At 37.7% G+C, this 19123-nt stretch overlaps 1 protein-coding gene across 2 annotated transcripts; it reads right to left on the reverse strand.

Moving 5' to 3' along the window:
- Positions 4375-10096, reverse strand: LOC104760751 (large proline-rich protein BAG6). 2 transcript variants are annotated; one of them, XM_010483707.2, is made up of 18 exons: positions 9883-10096; positions 9444-9577; positions 9231-9348; positions 8655-8753; positions 8445-8560; positions 8224-8307; positions 7783-7977; positions 7627-7696; positions 7399-7553; positions 7110-7274; positions 6962-7033; positions 6770-6887; positions 6426-6689; positions 6196-6338; positions 5899-6111; positions 5248-5778; positions 4690-4827; positions 4375-4611 (listed from the first exon to the last, which is right to left on the reverse strand). In XM_010483707.2, exons 2-18 carry the CDS (start codon positions 9570-9572, stop codon positions 4549-4551), a joined length of 2673 nt encoding a protein of 890 aa, XP_010482009.1. In that variant the 5' UTR covers positions 9573-9577; positions 9883-10096; the 3' UTR covers positions 4375-4548. The 2 variants fall into 2 exon arrangements, with proteins under 2 accessions (XP_010482009.1, XP_010482008.1); XM_010483706.2 differs by having other exon boundaries at positions 6196-6344; positions 9883-10095.

The following is a 19123-nucleotide window of genomic DNA, read 5'->3' on the forward strand; positions in this document are numbered from 1 at the left end:
TCAATATAAACATATAATTTTTTTCTGTCAACGTTTGGACAACAACAGGCCGACCCATTAGCCAAATCCCTACATTCGTAGAGAGCATGACTCGATCCCTTGTGTGATGGTGTCTTCTACAATTGGACTTACCAATGGTCACTGCACTATGGTCACTTCACAAACATAATTTTTATGTAAATAAAATTTTTATTTTCTTAATTAGGTGTCCTATTACGTTTCAAAAATAATAATTTTCTTAACATAACTTATGTTATTCTTTTTAAATTTGTTATTCACTTTTTATTGATTAATAATAATATGCATGTTTAATGAATTATTTTTTCTTTATACATGTCAAAATCTAATTAAAAAAATACGTAAAATAATTAACGTACAATAAAAAATAGATTAGTTTTATTAAATTCCTTATATGATTTACGATTTTTTTTTAAGATATAAACATGTAAATTTTATGTAGATTTAATGTTATTTTCTTAATTAGCTGTTTTGAAAAATAATAATTTATGACACGTGTCAACATCTCATTAGTATACTTGACATGTATCATGATCCTGTTAATGGCTAACTTTGAAAACGCAACTTTAAAAAATAGATTAGATTTGTTAATTTTCCTTTTTGATTTAGGAACTGATATAAACATATAAATTTATGTAGGTTTAATCTATTTTCTTTATTAGCTGTTTTGAAAAATAATAATTTTTGACACGTGTCAACATCTTATTAGTATACTTGACACATATCATGATTCTGTTAATGGTTAAGTTTGAAAACCCAACTTTATATAATAAGATAATATATATATATATATATATATATGATGGAGACCTAAACTTTTCTCTTGATCATTTATGTGATTCTGTTACTCAGAGGCCTATGAACATGCATGTCTAAAAAGGTATGCTCTTCTGAGAGTGAACCGGATAGGTCTCCGGGTCACCGGGTCTTTGGGTCAACCCTGTTCAACCCTGGGTCAACCTGGTTCAACCCTGGGTCAACATATCAATACCATATATATATATATATATATATATATAAATTAGGACCCGTCTGATGTGCGGGTTTAGAGTTTTTAAAATTAAATTAAATTTAACAAAGAATATAAAGTAAATATTTTTAGTAAGTAAAAACTATCTATAAAAATAAATTGATACACGGAGTTGTCCAATGTGATATTTGGTGTAAAAGGTGCGACTCTACGGTTGATTCTAATAATCATGTTTTCTTTGAATGCCTTTGCTCGTGTGAAGTTTGGGATTTATCTCCGACTCTGGTCTCGTCAGAGGGTTTTCCATATGAGTCGGTGTACTCGAATTTGGATTTTTTTTTTTCTGGAGCGGTGCCTCTCAACAGGGTGATCTTGATCAACTTTTTCAATTACCATGGATTTTATGGACAATCTGGAAAGCCATAAATAATAAGGTTTTTCAAGGTTTAGAGATCGAGGCGAATGATATAATTGCTCAGGCTTTGGGCAAGAAGTAAGCCTGGGAAGAGGCTCTCTCTTTTCCGGCGGTCATGTCAGCTCCATCTCCATCTTCGGATGTCCAGATTTCTTCACCTGGTTGTCAGATTGATGGTTCTTGGAAAACAACCAATGTGCATTCAAGATTGGGCTGGTGATGTTGCGTTGGTGAGGAGCGAACCTTGTTGTTGGGGGACAAGTGTCTAAGATGGAGCCCCTCCCCCTACATTCGGAGAAGCATTGTTGTGGGTCATGGATGCAGGGATCGTTTGTCAACATTTTGAGACTGATTGTGTTGGAGTTTTCCCCACTATTCTATATCTCTTAGATCCCGAGTGCGTCAAATACGAAGGTAGATTAACTTGTACGTGCTTCGCGTTCTCTTATCTCTCAAGTTTCTTTTGTAAACCCCTTCTCTCCAGCTTGGACAACTAATCGAGGAATTTCCTTTTAATTAATTGTTTGGTTGAAAAAAAAAAGTAAAGAGATACACTTTTAGTTGAAGAAAATACTTGTAGATGATTCAAAGTTATTAAAATAAAAATAAATTTAACATAGAATATATATTTAATTCTTTTCATAAGTAAAAACAATGTATAAAAGTAAAGAGATAAACTTTTAGTTATAGAACACAGTTGTTTTTTTTTTGCTATACTCCATTTACAAATCTACTATATACATTACTACTACCAATAAATTGTCTTTATGAACACATTAAATAACCTATTATATGTCTTTCACTTTAACATTTTTATAGTTAAAAAAATGCATATGTTAATATTACATACTCCTATCTTATATTTTTTTTTTTTGAATTTCCTATCACATATATTACAATAGCAGTCTTTTTGAATAAATTATTTGATTGGTGAAAAAAAAATATGAGACGATCTATTTTTTTTTCAACCATCTTTTTCTTTATATAAAGGTGAGTATTTACATTTTTTAGAAACATAAATTAATTGTATATTTTTACAATCATTTTTTTATCATATATAAAATGTAATCCTTTTTCTTGTAAAATTAGCAACTTGAGATTAAAAGAAATAAACTATATATTAATTTTGAATTTTATGATATATATATATATAATTTCCTTATAATGATCTTTTTTTAATTTTAAAGCTGTTTAAATTTTATAATTTTATTATAATTACCTTTTAATATTTTTAAAACTGTTAATAGTTTTGTTTTACATTTGCAAGATTACAAAGGTTTTTTATTATTTAAAAGACTTTAAATAAAATTAGGTTTTCTTTTCTCTATTTTACTTTTATATAAAACCTTTTATGGTAGGTTTTGAAATTTTAAATTTTTTTTAATTTTAATAAATTTAGAATTGACACATGTCACGATCTTGTTAATGAGTAACTTTGACATCAAGCTTTATATAATAAGATAGCTTATAAATATTCTATATTTTTGTTAATATATATGTAACAAAGTCCATTCCAAATGTTATTATTTGTTTAAATAGTTATTATTTAAAAAAATATGAATGATTCATTATTCGTCATTGACATCGATTACACCCGGTGGGATAGTCACTGAATATTCAATTTTTTTAGGAAATTTTTTTTTTTACCACAAATATTCGAATTACTCACTATATTTTGAGGAAAAGTGTAAAATCAAACAATGGGTTGCAAGAAAAAAGAAGAAGAAATGCAACAATATGTTTAAATTTAGGTTAAAATGTAAATAATTTTATTAGTTTAGTTTAGATTTTATAAAAATTAGAATAAAAATAAAAGAAAAATTAGAATAAAAATAAAAGAAAAAAAAATGAATTTAGACTGGACATGGTGCAAATGCACTTTGTGCATTGAGTCAGCGCCGGGGACAGCATACTATATGTATGTATATCAATATATATGACTCGTATAAAGGTATAAGAACTGAGAAATATTAGTTTATTTTACTTAAAGTGAATAATTATTAATTTAAAATTATAATACAATTATAAAAATATTTGGTTTTCTCTCTTTCTAACCCTCGTGTCTCACGCCTCTCTTCTAATATTTCGTCTTCTTCCTCGCTTCAACTCAAGTCCAGAACATTGTTTTTCATCAATTTTTACAAAAAAAAGTTACAGATCTGTTAAAATTAAGTGAGAAAAAGGATTGACAGATGAAATCGGATGATTGAGAATCAAACCCGAAACCCAGCGGGTCGGTTTATAACGCCGGGTCACCGGTTTTTAACGGGTTTATCCGGGTTTTCTCGGGTTTTAATAATCCGGTTTTATAGCTAAACCCAAACCGGAATACTGAACAGGTCGCGGGAGTAATCTTTTTATTATTATTATTCTGGTTCGGTTTACTTGTCTAATGTTTTCTTACCAATTTTTTTAAGTGGTATGTTTTTACCAAAATTTTTATTACTTGCATTAACTTTAAGAATGATTTTATTTAAAAAAGATTTCATACTTATATTGCAACAAAAAAATGTGTTTATAAAAAATAAACTTTGATTTGGTATAATTTGCGTATTATGATTTTCTGTCTCAGGTTCGGCTCAAACATTGGATATAGGCGGGCGTCTTTTATATACATATATAGATATTAAATCTATATTATAAAATTAAAATCATTTTAAAATTTAAACTGAGAATGCCCATGCAAAGTCTACAAAATTGTATCAAGAGAGTGCAATTTAACATTGAAGTACTTAAATATCTGTTTGACCATTTAAAATTATATTATTTTCTAGAAAATATAATCTTTTTTTTTCTTTTGTAGATTAATTATGACTCGGAGACAACAACTTATATCACTGGTTAGCTAAGCACCCTTTGGCCAAGATATTTGATCAGAACCAAATTTGCCAATAAATATATATGAAAAAAGGAACAGTCCAAGTAAATTTGCCAATATCAGGAGTTATGAGGTATTGAAGGGGATGAGAAGTGGTTAAAGATGGAAATATCAAATCAAATCGGCCCTTTAGAGACCAGATAAATTACGGTTGCTTGTGTTCAGCAGAGTAGACCATAGCACGGAATACATAGTGAGGGATCTCAGCAAATAAACAAAAGATACTCCAAATATCTGACACTTATGGAACAAATTCTACCAAACAGCTTATGGACCTTGATCATCTTTTAGCAGGCCTTCAATATCACGTCTTAGCAACTCCGCATATTCCTGCAATGCCAAAATACAAGTATGATAAGGGAAACGTTACCATTACTAAGGAAAAAAACTAATCTGTTTGATGCTTACGTGAGAAAGAACTTCATCACAACAAAGCTCGTTCACAAGGTCGTCTTGGCTCACAGCAGCGTTTTCGACCATAGCACGGAAAACATCCTCTGGTGGATCAGAGTGCTCAATCATTTGCGCCAAGGATTGAACATTTACCTATGCGAACACAATTTAGACAAGGCATTCATTACAACGACATAGACTAAGAGACAATGTTGTTTATTGAGACCGAATCAATCAAAACCGAAACGAAAGTAAAAGACCCGATCTGAAAAACTTAGATACTGCTAGGCCAAGAAACTAAGGATGGTTTTACTTTTTCTACTACTGAAAAGACAACAAAATCAGAACCAAATGGGAACTTGACTTCTTTTAAAGCAAAATCTATGGTTCATTAAAAACCACAACTGGACATAACTTCAAACCAAACCCCATATAAAAAAACCATACTAACTCGATCCATATTAGATTAAGTTCTTCTTCAGTCACTGTTTTTGTCCTTTTCTTCAAATCAAACCTCAGAAAATCCAAAAAAAAAGAAAACCAAATCTAAACCAAAATCACCCATAGACATACCTGAAAAGGTTGAAGATCATCAGGCTGCTGTGTTGCGGGTTGAGGCGATGGCCCTCCTTGGCTGAAAGCACGTGAGACTAGAGGCATCATTTGTTGTACCATTCTAGAAAAATCAAAGCCACCACCCTCGCCTTGAGCTCCGCCTGACATCATATTTTCTATCTCTTGCCCATCCACCTGTTGGGCAATTTGTTGGACTGTGTTCATGATCTGTGGATTCTGAGTAAACTGCTGGAGCATATTTCTCAGCATATTTGGCGAATCCACACCAGCTTGTCGAGATACTCCTGCTAGCAATCCATCCAATACAGGGCTCTCCATGACCTGAGACATTGCACTTGAGACATCTAGCTGATCATCTGAACCTTGCCCACGTCTCAGACCAGTCTCATCTGAACGAGAACTACCAGAAAAGAGAGATTGCAAAAGCTGCTGACCACTACTCCCACTGCTCTGTTGCACACCTTCTACTGTAGCTGAAGTCCCACTATCTTCATTCTCGCCTACTACCTTGGGCTGCTTGCTTCGTTTCTGTAACCATAAAAAAGCATACTATGACTATAAGAATTGGGAACCACAGACTTCTGGATATGCCATGCAATGAAAATGAAATAGCAGCAACTTGCCACTTATTTTCAACTCATTCATTACCTTACGGTCTAAACCGCCAAGCCCCAATCCAAGTGGTGTAGCTGTAGCTACCTGTGGAGTAGCCTTCTTGGTTTCTTTGGCATCACCGGTAGCATCGTCCCCATTGCTTGGGGATTCTCCAGACGGAGCTGAAGATTGTCCTGTAGTAGAAGAGATATCTTTGGCAAGGGCTGGATGCCCTAAATCTTCACTAAGTTCTTTTTGACTTGGATACTGGTTGAAAAACAAAAATTATTAGTGGTAGGGAAAACCATAGTGAACAAATAAATAAAACATCTGATTGTAGAGAAGACATACCACCGAGTTCCTCCTTTCAGATGGTAAGTCATGCAATGCGCCACTTGAAGACTCAGGTGTGCACGAAGCTGCAATGTTGGTAGGCTGCTCAGGTATACCACCGGCAACCCCATGGCCCGTAGACATATCCCGCTCGAGAGCTTCTGTTCCTGATTGATAGGTGAAGCAGAGCTTGAAAGATTGAAAACATTTTACCCACAAAGTAAAACTTTAGTCAGCAGGCAACCTACCCGATGGAATCTGGTTTCTTCCTTGCATATTGTTTACCAATTCTCTAATTCTTGCATTGATTTGGGCAACTGAAACAGAACCATCCAAACCAGGTTGAACCCCAGTAGAAATATTCTCACTGGTAGAGCCTGGTGGAACAGCAGCAGCAATGATGTTTGTCACTGGGAGTCCCCGAACTGAACTTGTAATGTTTTCACCGTTTCCTTGCCCTCCATTGCTTCGCTGGTTCCCAACTGATGACATCATAGATGAACCTGATGTGCCTGGTAATTAAGAATGAAACTCGATGAAGACGAATTGTGCAGCTAAGTCCAATGGAAAAAAAAAAGTGAACTTCACCAACCAGCGTGTATATGAATGTTAATGTGCCGTTGGGGAGTTCCTAAACCAACTGGTCCAGTTACTGGATTTGATGCGACAGCAGCACCAGTAAAGAGAGAGCTGGTTTGGTGAGGAAAAGGCTGCAAAATACAGTACAAAATTACATAAAAGAAGAAAAGTTAGCTAAGAAAAATAGATGAGACTAGAAGCTAACCTGAGCCATAATAGGATTCGGTCCTGATGGAGATATATAAACAGCGGGCCCAGCATTCACATAGGATAATTCCTGTAGATCACAGTGTTTGTGAGCCGCATGTCAAGAAAAATAGGAACAGTTACGAAAGAGATAACCCAAAACGCACCGGAGACTGTGCCATTCTCAATGTCAAAATTGTGCGCCCAAGCTCCAGTAGGAAGGCCCCTAAATGTTGCATGGCAAGGCCTACTTGCACAGCCTCTGTCTGGATTTGTGCCCTGAGAGTAGGATCTGAAGAGGACCCATCTTGCTCTAGACGTCTGGCAATATGCTACAACAATGTTGTTGAAAATCACAAAGAGCACATGATTAGATGACAATGCATGCTAAGCATATACTTCGCATTACAAAGATAGACGGAATCAATTAATATGCTGTGTAAAGAAAATGTTTACCGATAAAGAAGAGACACCTAAGCCACTCAGTAAATGCTGAGCATTCCTTAGGACAACAGAGAGTGCTTCAGGTGTTGGTGCACCGCGTCGACTTCTAGGTAACTCTTCTGTTGGTCGGCCACCAGATGTAGCAGAAGAGGTATCTGGCTGATAGCCTGGAGGAACATCCAATTAAATTACTGATGTGTTCTGTATCTTATATGACAATAAAATTTTAGATCACAATACCGTTTTGTGATAATGCCTGCTCCATCCGATTAATGAACTCCATTAGGGTATCTAACGAATCCGGAATAGGCTGCAGAATGAGAGAGTTACACTGTATCATAACAAGATTAAAGCTCTAGTCTCAAGATCAAAATACTACGTGAGACTAAGAACTACCATTAGAAATGAAGGAATAGGAATTGCTGTAGCTGCTGTAATCGGAATCTGAACAACATGAGGCATCGATGCTTGAAATGATACACCAGGAAATGCTTGCCTAGGTTGAAAATGACCTGCAGCTTGGTTTTGACCACCAATGCCAGGCGCTCCATCAGATGTATTTACAGGAGGAGCATGAGACGACAGATTCGACTAGGAGAAAAGAAATAAAATCGCATGCAAGATTGAGTTTAGAAACAGGTAATAGAGAATGACAATACCAACTAAATCTAATAAAACAGCACTCATCGAAAGATAACAGCATCTGATTATCAACAATCCTCAATGTAAAAAACATCTACCAGCAACATTGAAAAATCCAGAAAAGAGAGCAAAATAGCAGACTAGGCACTAATAAGAAATAATTTCTAAGTAGAGTGTGAAGAGAGAATAACTCACGGGCATAGAGGGTGTGCCAATAGTACTGTTATTTAAAGGATGCTGTCCACCAACTCCAAAAGAATTTAGAACTGCTCCAATTACCTAAGCAAAACAAAAGTAAAAGTGGGTTAGCCACGTCTTTCTCATTACTCCCAAGCGGCAAGCCCAATCAAACCATCCCATCGGACAAACAATATATTCCACAGAAGACACCTAAATCGCAAATCCTGAAGGATTACCCGGCTGAGATCTGGAACAATGCCTTCAGTCTGATCTCCAACATTAAAACTCCCAAGAACTACGCTGTGGGAGACATGTCTTCCATTTCGAGACGGTCCACCATTTGTACTATTTCCTGTTGAATCAGTTGAAATCAAGGTTCTGGATACCAGATGATGGTTTTGTTAACAGCTCCTTAAAAACTCAGAAAGCGCATATGACTTAATTACCATCATTTGCAGTAGCCCCTTCTGAAGGTGTACCAGATGTAGGAACTGATTCTGCTGGCTGCCTCACAACCAAGTGTAAAGTATGCCCATTTTCCAAATCTAAGACGATGTCAAGTTATTAACCATACTGAAGTAAACAAGCGACGGAAGGCAACGACATAAAGCTAAACTTAGCACAGGGGTATATGTACATTTTTCATGGATTACAGCTTCCACTACAGTGTAAGATTCACAGAAGAAATCAGCAGAAATTACATGGCAATTCATGAACACACTATTTAGATCTTCCTTAACTACACAAAAACAACCATATGCATTATGCGGGTGCAGAAGGTTCTTGGTAATACTTCCAATTTTTATCTAAAGATCAAGCAGCCTTTCTCATGCTTATAAAAAATTGCCAATGGACTTGTTATACAAAAAAGCATAGATGCACTTAATCAACCAAATGCCAGACTTACGACATATTTTTGGAAAACATGCATTTTATACACAGAGCAGAAAGCATAATGCAACAAACAGCTACACTATAACAAAATATCTACAAGTTAATAAAGTAAGTAGCAACAAGGATACGATACTCCGAGAGAGGATGATCATCTTTCAAAACCCTTCCTCGGAAAATGAGCCGCTGCTGACCAACAGGGACCCCTGTCTCACTAGCTATCTTCTCCTTGAAAAGTGAAACTGTTTCCTGAAACAAGTTAGAACCAAAATAGTATCAGATAATATAAGCATAATACTAAGCTTAAAAATATGCAGATGAAGCAGAAGAACAAGATTCCTTACATTCTTGTTCACTTGAAAAGTATACGTCTGTGAGTCTAACGTCTTGATGTTAAGCTCAAGGGTTGATTCTGGAGTTTTCTCAAATGCATTGTTGCTACTAGAGCACTGGTTAATGGGTTGATCTTCCATGAACCCTAAAGTATTTGAAATTGAAAACACAAAAAAGTTCGTAAGCAATCATCTTTCCATCAAATCTAAACCAAGCAGCATCCTTTGTACCCTTTACGCACACATTTCCAGGTATTGATCAAAAGGAACACAATGAACAATAAGACACGAACAAACGACTCAGACCTAAATGCAAAGTCTTTGTAAAAAAAAATCAAAACTTGAGCCGTCCTAAGCTACAAAAAACGCCAAATCAGAGATAATAGATACGAAAAAGGATCAAACGCTAAGAAAAAACATCAAATTCCATGAAAAGTAACGAAGAACGAACCTATTTGGCGTCGCTGGAGATTGAAAAATTGAAACTTTTCTTCAGATGATGGAACCAAAGCTAGACAAGAAAAAATAAAAATTCTCAGATTGAAATCTAGAGTAGTATCTCAAAGTTGATCCAGGGACGAAACCAAAGCCTGATTTGTTCGGAGTTAAAGAGGGGAAGAAGAACAAGGACGATTGTGTCGGAAATTTTGGTGAAATTGAAAAGAAAAAGAAGAATCTAGAGAAAAATGCAAACGACGGCGTTTTCTATAACCTGATTTGACGCATCCGCGAATATAGGCCTAAATGTGGACTCTTCTATAAATAAAATCATATTAGAGCTGGGCCTGGACTCTCTGATCCGTATCTAAGATACACTTCAAACATGTGGTTTTCTTAATTTCCAACTACATAACATAAATGTCTCACTGATTGTCATAAAAAAAAAACAAAAAAAGGTGTCACTGTGTCACTCCAAACTGATTATATTTGAGTATTGAATTTTTAAAATTAGTTAGCATAGTTTTTTCGTTTAGTTTAAACAAAGAAGGTGAAGAGAGCGTAGAAATATATTTTTCATTTTATATACCAATTGAAATAATTTTCCAAACATATGATGACTGACTCAATAATATAATACTTTTCCATACAATAATAAGATTATTAGCTAGTTAAGTATTTTTCAGAGTTCATAATTTTCTCCGAAACAAATTTTCAAATTTTGGAACTTTTCCATTTGCTTCCGCTTTGACATAGTTCCTTTAGTTTAAATTGTCAAATAAAAATAAATAAAATGATATATTAATCTTTTGCTATAAATAGAAATTACTTTTCGGAAGTAAATATATATAAATATTTTTAGTTAGGGAAAAAATCATACTCCCATAGATGAAATTTGTTTTTTTTCTTTAATTTTACATTAACACACTAATTTATACTTTTATATTTTAAATTTATTATATAAAATTAAATTATCAGCAACCAAAAGTTTTGCCAAACATTCAAAATGAATATCATTATTGCCAAATTTCAAAAACTTTCCACAACTTATTCATATAATATTTTACATGCAAACAACTCATCAAAGCATCATCTTATTAATATCCATTAACTCTAAGTTTTACCACAAAGAATGTGTTCATACACCAAAAAGTATATTATTGTTAAAGTATACTCTTTATCACGACCTATACAGTGTGTCTATGAACAAATTATTCCACGACCTATACATTCCACAACTTATTCATATAATATTTTACATGCAAACAACTCGTCAAAACATCATCTTATTAACATCCATTAACTCTGAGTTTTACCACAAACAATGTGTTCTTACACCAAAAAATATATTATTGTTAAAATATACTCTTTTTCACCACCTATACAATGTGTGTATGAACAAATTGAACCAATTTTATGTCCATTTGCTTTCACTTTGACATAGTTCCTTTAGTTTAAATTGTAAAATAAAAATAAATAAAACGATATATTAATCTTTTTCTATAAATAAAAATTACTTTTTGGAAGTAAATATATAGAAATATTTTTAGTTAGGGAAAAAATCATATTCCCGTAGCTGAAATTTGTTTTTTCTTTAATTTTACATTAATACACTAATTTATACTTTTATATTTTAAATTTATTATATAAAATTTAATTATCAGCAACCAAAAGTTTTGCCAAATATTCAAAATAAATATCGTTATTGCCAAATTTCAAAAACATTCCACAACTTAACCATATAATATTTTACATGTAAACAACTCGTCAAAACGTCATCTTATTAATATCCATTAACTTTAAGTTTTATCACAAAGAATGTATTCATACACCAAAAAGTATATTATTGTTAAAATATACTCTTTATCACGACCTATACAGTGTGTCTATGAACAAATTGAACCAATTTTATGTCCCTTTGCTTTCACTTGGACATAGTTCCTTTAACCACTAAAATTGTTTTGTATCATAGTATCTTTAACCATTAAAATTGTTTACTCACAAAAAAAGCTTAGAAAAAGTATCTCCACCATTGGAATGAGTTTATAACTAACCCAATAATAATTGAAAAATTGAAAAAAAAAAGTTTATTTGACATAATAAAAATAAAAAATTGAAAATTTTAAGCACAATGACATATGATACTTGGATAATTCATAGATATAAATAAAAACTAAAAATACTACAACATAAAAAATAATTTTTCAAAAATAAATTTTTGATATTACATATTTTAACTTTAAAAAAATTATTACAAAACTTTATTTTAAATCATCACAGATTTCTAATTTGATAATCAAATTGAAGTAAATAATTTAAATCTAAAAATACTACATTAAAAAGTAAAACATATTAAGAAGAAGGAATATAATCAAATACTAATCGTTCAAATCCTTAACTGAAAACAAAATTTGAATAAAAACATATAAAATTTTAATTTACATCATCACCGATTTATAATTGATAATGAAATTAAAGAAAATAATATAATATTTGAAGTTAAATCATGATACATGTTACAAACGTTTATATGTGTTGTAATCTCATATATAATATTTATGTAATATAGTTCCGATCATGTTAATGAATAACTTCAAAAAGAAGTTTTGTATAAATGTGTTGTTATTACGTTGAGAACATATTTTTGAAAACAAAAAATTATAATTTATATGTGTCCGTCGATGCAGAGCCTGGTTTGTTTGTTGATTGTTGTTTGATGGTTAGAGTATCTCTATTGCTTGTGTGTATAGCCCAGTAGATGGGAGAATTGTCTTACTGAGTGTTTATAAAATACTCATGCATTGCAATCTGTGTTTGTGATACAGGTAAAGGCAAAGTGTGATCGTGGAATCAAGGCAATGAAGAGGAGGATGCTCTAGGGACTCGATTGGATGTTGTCTGACATTGCTAGGTTGCTAGAGTTGGATCATTAGAAACATTGCTAGATTGCTGGTTCTATGTTTCATGTTGATTGATTATTGGATATTGTTAAATGCTATAATTGTTGGAGTATTATTGGATATTTATTGGTATTGGTTATTTCCGCTGTTGGTTGTGGTTGTGGTTAGGTGGCTAGTGGGTATGAGACCACTAGTTGTAGCTTATTATTATTTATTATTTAGTTACTTATTATTTAAAAACAAAAAAAATGGTTGGGTCGTTTCAGTTTGGTATCATAGCCCTTACGGTTCTAGGTTTGGGTTCACTAGGTTTCTATTGTGATGTTTGGGATTGCATGTATTGATTGATTATGTGAGTTAGTCAATTGTGTGTGGCATGGAGTCCTAGAACATCCTTTTCGAGCCTACAGTGTGATTCTACGGTGAGTTTATGTTTTGTGGTTTGTGTTATGTTAAGATTGCTTGTTAGCCTCTGTTCCTGGAAGTGCAGTGGTTACAGGTGTTTGAGTTGTTGTTCGTGGACGTGGGCGTTGTCGTGGTCGTGGTCGTGCAAGTTCCCAAGGCCAGCGAGTCTGTGGTCCAGAGTTCCACGGGAGGTATGTCAGAGGGTGGCAAGCGTATCAGGAGGGACCAGAGGGGGATTCAGCCGGTGAGCGTACCGGATGTGCTGGGGACCCAGGTGTGGGGTTGCAGCGGGTGAAGCAAAGGGACAAGATGATTGCTTGGCGGATCTGTTGACGTGTTGTTGGAGTGGTTACCGTGAGGGGTACCAGTGCAGGCTCCAGTTGTACCGCATGTGGTGGGGTGCAGCCGAGGGCTGTGGATGTTGAGGACTATCCATCTTTTGTTAGGAGGATGGAGCAGTTGTAGATGACCAGTAAGAGAAGTTGAGGGGAAAGGTGTAACATTGCAATGTTATACTCGGACCACAGGAGGTACTTTTGGTCAGGAGATGTTTATAGTCGTTAAGGATTGTTGCTCCTGAGGGGATGGTGATTCTCCTGAAAACCGATAGCTCAAGGGGCTGGGGGCTCCGAGAGTGGCAGAGGGGATGATGTTCTGCTAAGGGGATGAGTAGTTCCCCTGATACCGAGATCTTGAGGATTGTGGTCCAAGAGTGAGACGGTATAACTCGAAGACGCTAGTCTAAGAGTGAGATCGGTATGGCTCAAAGGTTGCGACCTAAGGATGTTAGAGTTGGGAGCAAGCAATGCCTAGAACGTGTGAATAAACATAACGACTGAATGTATACCTCGAGAGAGTGATGGTGTTTTAATCTTGGGTTTTGGATGTGTTGACCAATGGGTCAGGGTTTTATGACCAGAGCGGTTATGAATGTGTGGTTGTTGCGCCAGGATTGTGAGACCGGTGGTGCTGGAGTCCCGGGAAGGGGAGTTGCAGCAGGTTTGAGCCGGGAAAGGCATGTTTTCCGGATACATAAGTTCACGAGAAGCCTTTAAGGCAGGATAATCTAATCGTTGCGACGATGTTGGTGTACATTCATTGGAGATGGACAGGGTTGCTAGATTCAAGATTTTGGTAAGCTTGGTGAGGGAAACAAGGCAAGTGGTATAAGTTGGCGGATTGCAAAGCATTTGATGCTGCGAATCAGAATATGCAAACATATGGTACCAGTTTGTTTTATTACGCTCGTATTGATGATTTGCTGTGGAGAATTTCTAAGCGAGAAGCTAACTTTGTAGTAAGCTATCTTGTGGAAGTTTCCCTAAGAGACAAGTTATTAGAGGTTCTTGGGTGGAAAAGAGGTGTTGATATCCGGGTGGTGGTGAGTTGATGTCAGCATACTTGATTGTTAGTCTAGTAGAGCTGAGGAAGAAAAATAGGGGGTTCTTACGTCTTATCACTTCACCGTGGGGAGCGTCAGTGTTGTTCGTCAAGTAGAAGGACGAGGTATGAGTTTATGAGTTTGTGGCGATGTCGTTTGGGTTAACAAATGCGCCAGTAGCGTTTATGAGGTTGATGAACAGCGTGTTTCAGGAGTTTCTGGATGTGTCTCTCATCATCTTCATCGACGACATCCTGGTTTATTCTAAGAGTCTTGAGTAGCATGCAGTGTATTTGAGAGCAGTTCTAGAGAAGCTGCGTGAGCAGAAGCTGTTTGTTAAGCTGAGCAAGTGTAGTTTCTGGCAGCGTGAGATAGGTTTTCTGGGTCATACTGTGTCTGCAGATTGGGTTTCTGTAAATCCGGAGAAGATTCAGGCTATTAGAGATTGACCTAGACTGCAGAATGCCACAGAGATCAGGAGGTTTGTGCAGGGCTTTGCAAGCAGAGCACGTCCTATGACTAAGTTGACAAGGAAGAATGTTCTTTTTGTGTGGTCACAGGAGTGCGAGGAGGGCTTTGCAAGCCTGGAGGAGATGTTAACTACTACTCAAGTATTGGTTTTGCCTGAGCAGGGAGAACCCTATGTAGTCTATACAGATGCATCCAGAGTTGGTTTGGGGTGTGTGTTGATGCAGCATGGGAAGGTGATTGCCTATGCTTCGCGGCAGTTGCGGAGGCATGAGGACAACTATCCTACTCATGACTTGGAGATGGGTGCTGTAGTTTTTGCGCTGAAGATTTGGAGATCTTATCTTTATGGTGCAAAGGTACATGTGTTTACAGATCGTAAAAGCCTAAAGTATATATTCACTCAGCCCGAGCTGAATTTGAGGCAGAGGTGGTGGATGGAGCTGGTGACGGATTATGATTTGGAGATAGCCTTTCACCCTGCTAAGGCTAACTTGGTTATTGATGTTTTGAGTCGGAAGCGTGCGACTTCGGCTCAGGAGCAGGATATGGAGTCTCTGGTAAGGGAGATCAGTGCGTTGAGCTTGTGTGCGANCACCGTGGGGAGCGTCAGTGTTGTTCGTCAAGTAGAAGGACGAGGTATGAGTTTATGAGTTTGTGGCGATGTCGTTTGGGTTAACAAATGCGCCAGTAGCGTTTATGAGGTTGATGAACAGCGTGTTTCAGGAGTTTCTGGATGTGTCTCTCATCATCTTCATCGACGACATCCTGGTTTATTCTAAGAGTCTTGAGTAGCATGCAGTGTATTTGAGAGCAGTTCTAGAGAAGCTGCGTGAGCAGAAGCTGTTTGTTAAGCTGAGCAAGTGTAGTTTCTGGCAGCGTGAGATAGGTTTTCTGGGTCATACTGTGTCTGCAGATTGGGTTTCTGTAAATCCGGAGAAGATTCAGGCTATTAGAGATTGACCTAGACTGCAGAATGCCACAGAGATCAGGAGGTTTGTGCAGGGCTTTGCAAGCAGAGCACGTCCTATGACTAAGTTGACAAGGAAGAATGTTCTTTTTGTGTGGTCACAGGAGTGCGAGGAGGGCTTTGCAAGCCTGGAGGAGATGTTAACTACTACTCAAGTATTGGTTTTGCCTGAGCAGGGAGAACCCTATGTAGTCTATACAGATGCATCCAGAGTTGGTTTGGGGTGTGTGTTGATGCAGCATGGGAAGGTGATTGCCTATGCTTCGCGGCAGTTGCGGAGGCATGAGGACAACTATCCTACTCATGACTTGGAGATGGGTGCTGTAGTTTTTGCGCTGAAGATTTGGAGATCTTATCTTTATGGTGCAAAGGTACATGTGTTTACAGATCGTAAAAGCCTAAAGTATATATTCACTCAGCCCGAGCTGAATTTGAGGCAGAGGTGGTGGATGGAGCTGGTGACGGATTATGATTTGGAGATAGCCTTTCACCCTGCTAAGGCTAACTTGGTTATTGATGTTTTGAGTCGGAAGCGTGCGACTTCGGCTCAGGAGCAGGATATGGAGTCTCTGGTAAGGGAGATCAGTGCGTTGAGCTTGTGTGCGATTTCTCAGGAGCCGTTGGGTTTGGTTGCAGCTGATAGAGCAGATCTGTTGAGCAGAGTGCGGTTGGCTCAGGAGAAGGATTTGGGGCTGGTGAATGCCTCAAAGGATGTTGATTTAGAGTATCAGGTTTCGGCTAATGGTACTATTTTGGTGCATAGGCGGATTTGTGTGCCTAAGGATGAGGAGTTAAGGCAGGAGAGCCTGAGAGAGGCTCATGCGAGCATGTTCTCTATTCATCCAGGAGCGACTAAGATGTAGAAGGACGTGGCTAGATGGGTTGCGAGGTGCGATGTGTGTCAGCTGGTGAAGGCTGAGCATCAGGTACCAGGTAGCTTGCTGAAGAGTCTTCCCATTCCAGAGTGGAAGTGGGATATGATTACTATAGACTTCGTGGTAGGTTTGCCAGTATCCAGGAAGTTTGATGTTATTTGGGTCATTGTGGACCGGTTGACTAAGTCGGCACATTTTCTGGCCATTAAGAAGATTGATGGAGCAGCAATCTTGGCTAGGAAGTATGTGAAGGAGATAGTTAAATTGCATGGGGTGCCAGCGAGCATTGTGTCTGATAGGGATTCCAAGTTCACTTCGGTGTTCTGGAGGGCATTTCAGGCAGAGATGGGCACTAAGGTGCACATGAGTACAGCTTATCATCCCCAGACAGATGGACAGACAGAAAGGACGATCCAGACGTTGGAGGATTTGCTGAGGATGTGTGTGCTGGATTGGGGTGGTCATTGGGCAGATCACTTGAGCTTGGTGGAGTTTGCTTACCACAACAGTTACCAGGCGAGTATTGGGCTGGCTCCTTAGAGGTTTTGTATGGGAGGTCGTGTTGTACACCATTATGCTAGACTTAGATGGGGAGAGGAGCATGTATGGGGCAGATTTTGTGCAGGAGACCTCAGAGAAGATTCGGATTCTCAAGCTTAACATGAAAGAAGCTCAGGATCGGCAGAGGAGTTATGCCGGTAGGAGGAGGAGAGATCTTGAGTTTCAGGTTGGAGATAGAGTGTACCTCACGATGGCCATGTTGCGGGCTCCGAATAGGTCATTGACTGTGACTAAGTTGATTTCGAGGTATATGGGTCCGTTCAGAGTGGTTGAGCGAATTGGACCAGTGGCATATAAACTAGACTTACCTGAGGTTATGCGAGCATTCTATAAGGTTTTCCATGTGTCTATGTTGCGGAAGTATCTTTGTGAAGATGATAAGTTTTTGGCTAGGATTCGTGAGGATCTTCAGCCTAACATGACTTTGTAGGCGAGACCAGTGAGGGTTCTCGGGTGGAGGATCAAGGAACTTTGGGAGAAGAAGTTTCCTTTGATAAGAGTCCTTTGCGACTGTGATGATGTTGAGGGAAAGTTTCCTGAAATAAAAGTTCTAAAAATGGAAAGTTTTATGTGAGTCAAAATTTGTCCATTTTTATTGGTTGTGAGCCTTGGAGAGGCTAGTGTGGCCTTATTGGCAGACCATGGGGTAATTGTGTGTCGTGTGCGGCGGTCTTGCGAGACATGTGTGGCCTTTGTGGTGGGCTGTTTAGCCATTGTGTGACCTTTGTGGCGGGCTGTTTAGCCGTTGTGTGGCCTTTGTGGCGGGCTGTTTAGCCATTGTGTGGCCTTTGTGGCGGGCTGTTTAGCCAGAGTGTGGCCTTTGTGGCGGGCTGTTTAGCCAGAGTGTGGCCTTTGTGGCTGGCTGTTTAGCCAGAGTTGCATGTTTAGGCGGTCCTTCGGGACAAATGGTCTTTGTGACGGTCCTTCGGGACAGATGGTCTTTGTGATGGTCCTACGGGACAAATGGTCTTTGTGAGAGTCCTTTGGGATAGATGGTCTTTGTGACGGTCCGTCGGGACGAGTGGCCTTGGTGGCGGTCCGTCGGGACGAGTGGCCTTGGTGGCGGTTGGTATATCAACTTCGGATGACGATTCAGGGGCGCGTTGTAGGGTGGCAACCAGAGAGACGAGTATTGCACTTCCTGATGAGGAGCCAATAAAAACTCAAGGTTTAGGCCCGTGAGTAAAGGAAAGTCCAAAAGTCGAGAGCAAATAATGCCTGGAACGTGAGTCTATCGCCTATAGGTGACCTTCCGTAGATCGTTTAGAGGAGTGTGGGCCGTGGAGAGGTTTGCACAGGAGTCCTTGGCTGATGGTTGTTCTAGATTCGAGGACGAATCTATGTTGGTGGGGGAGAATCGTAACATCCGTGTTCCGGGAATATAATTTGAGATATGTTGAGTAAACCAAAAGAGTGGATTTTAATTAATTTTGGTTTANTGTGGCCTTTGTGGCGGGCTGTTTAGCCATTGTGTGGCCTTTGTGGCGGGCTGTTTAGCCAGAGTGTGGCCTTTGTGGCGGGCTGTTTAGCCAGAGTGTGGCCTTTGTGGCTGGCTGTTTAGCCAGAGTTGCATGTTTAGGCGGTCCTTCGGGACAAATAGTCTTTGTGACGGTCCTTCGGGACAGATGGTCTTTGTGACGGTCATTTGGGACAGATGGTCTTTGTGACGGTCCTTCGGGACAGATGGTCTTTGT

This window comes from Camelina sativa, chromosome 18, assembly GCF_000633955.1.
Source record: "Camelina sativa cultivar DH55 chromosome 18, Cs, whole genome shotgun sequence".
Classification (NCBI taxonomy): Eukaryota; Viridiplantae; Streptophyta; class Magnoliopsida; order Brassicales; family Brassicaceae; genus Camelina; species Camelina sativa.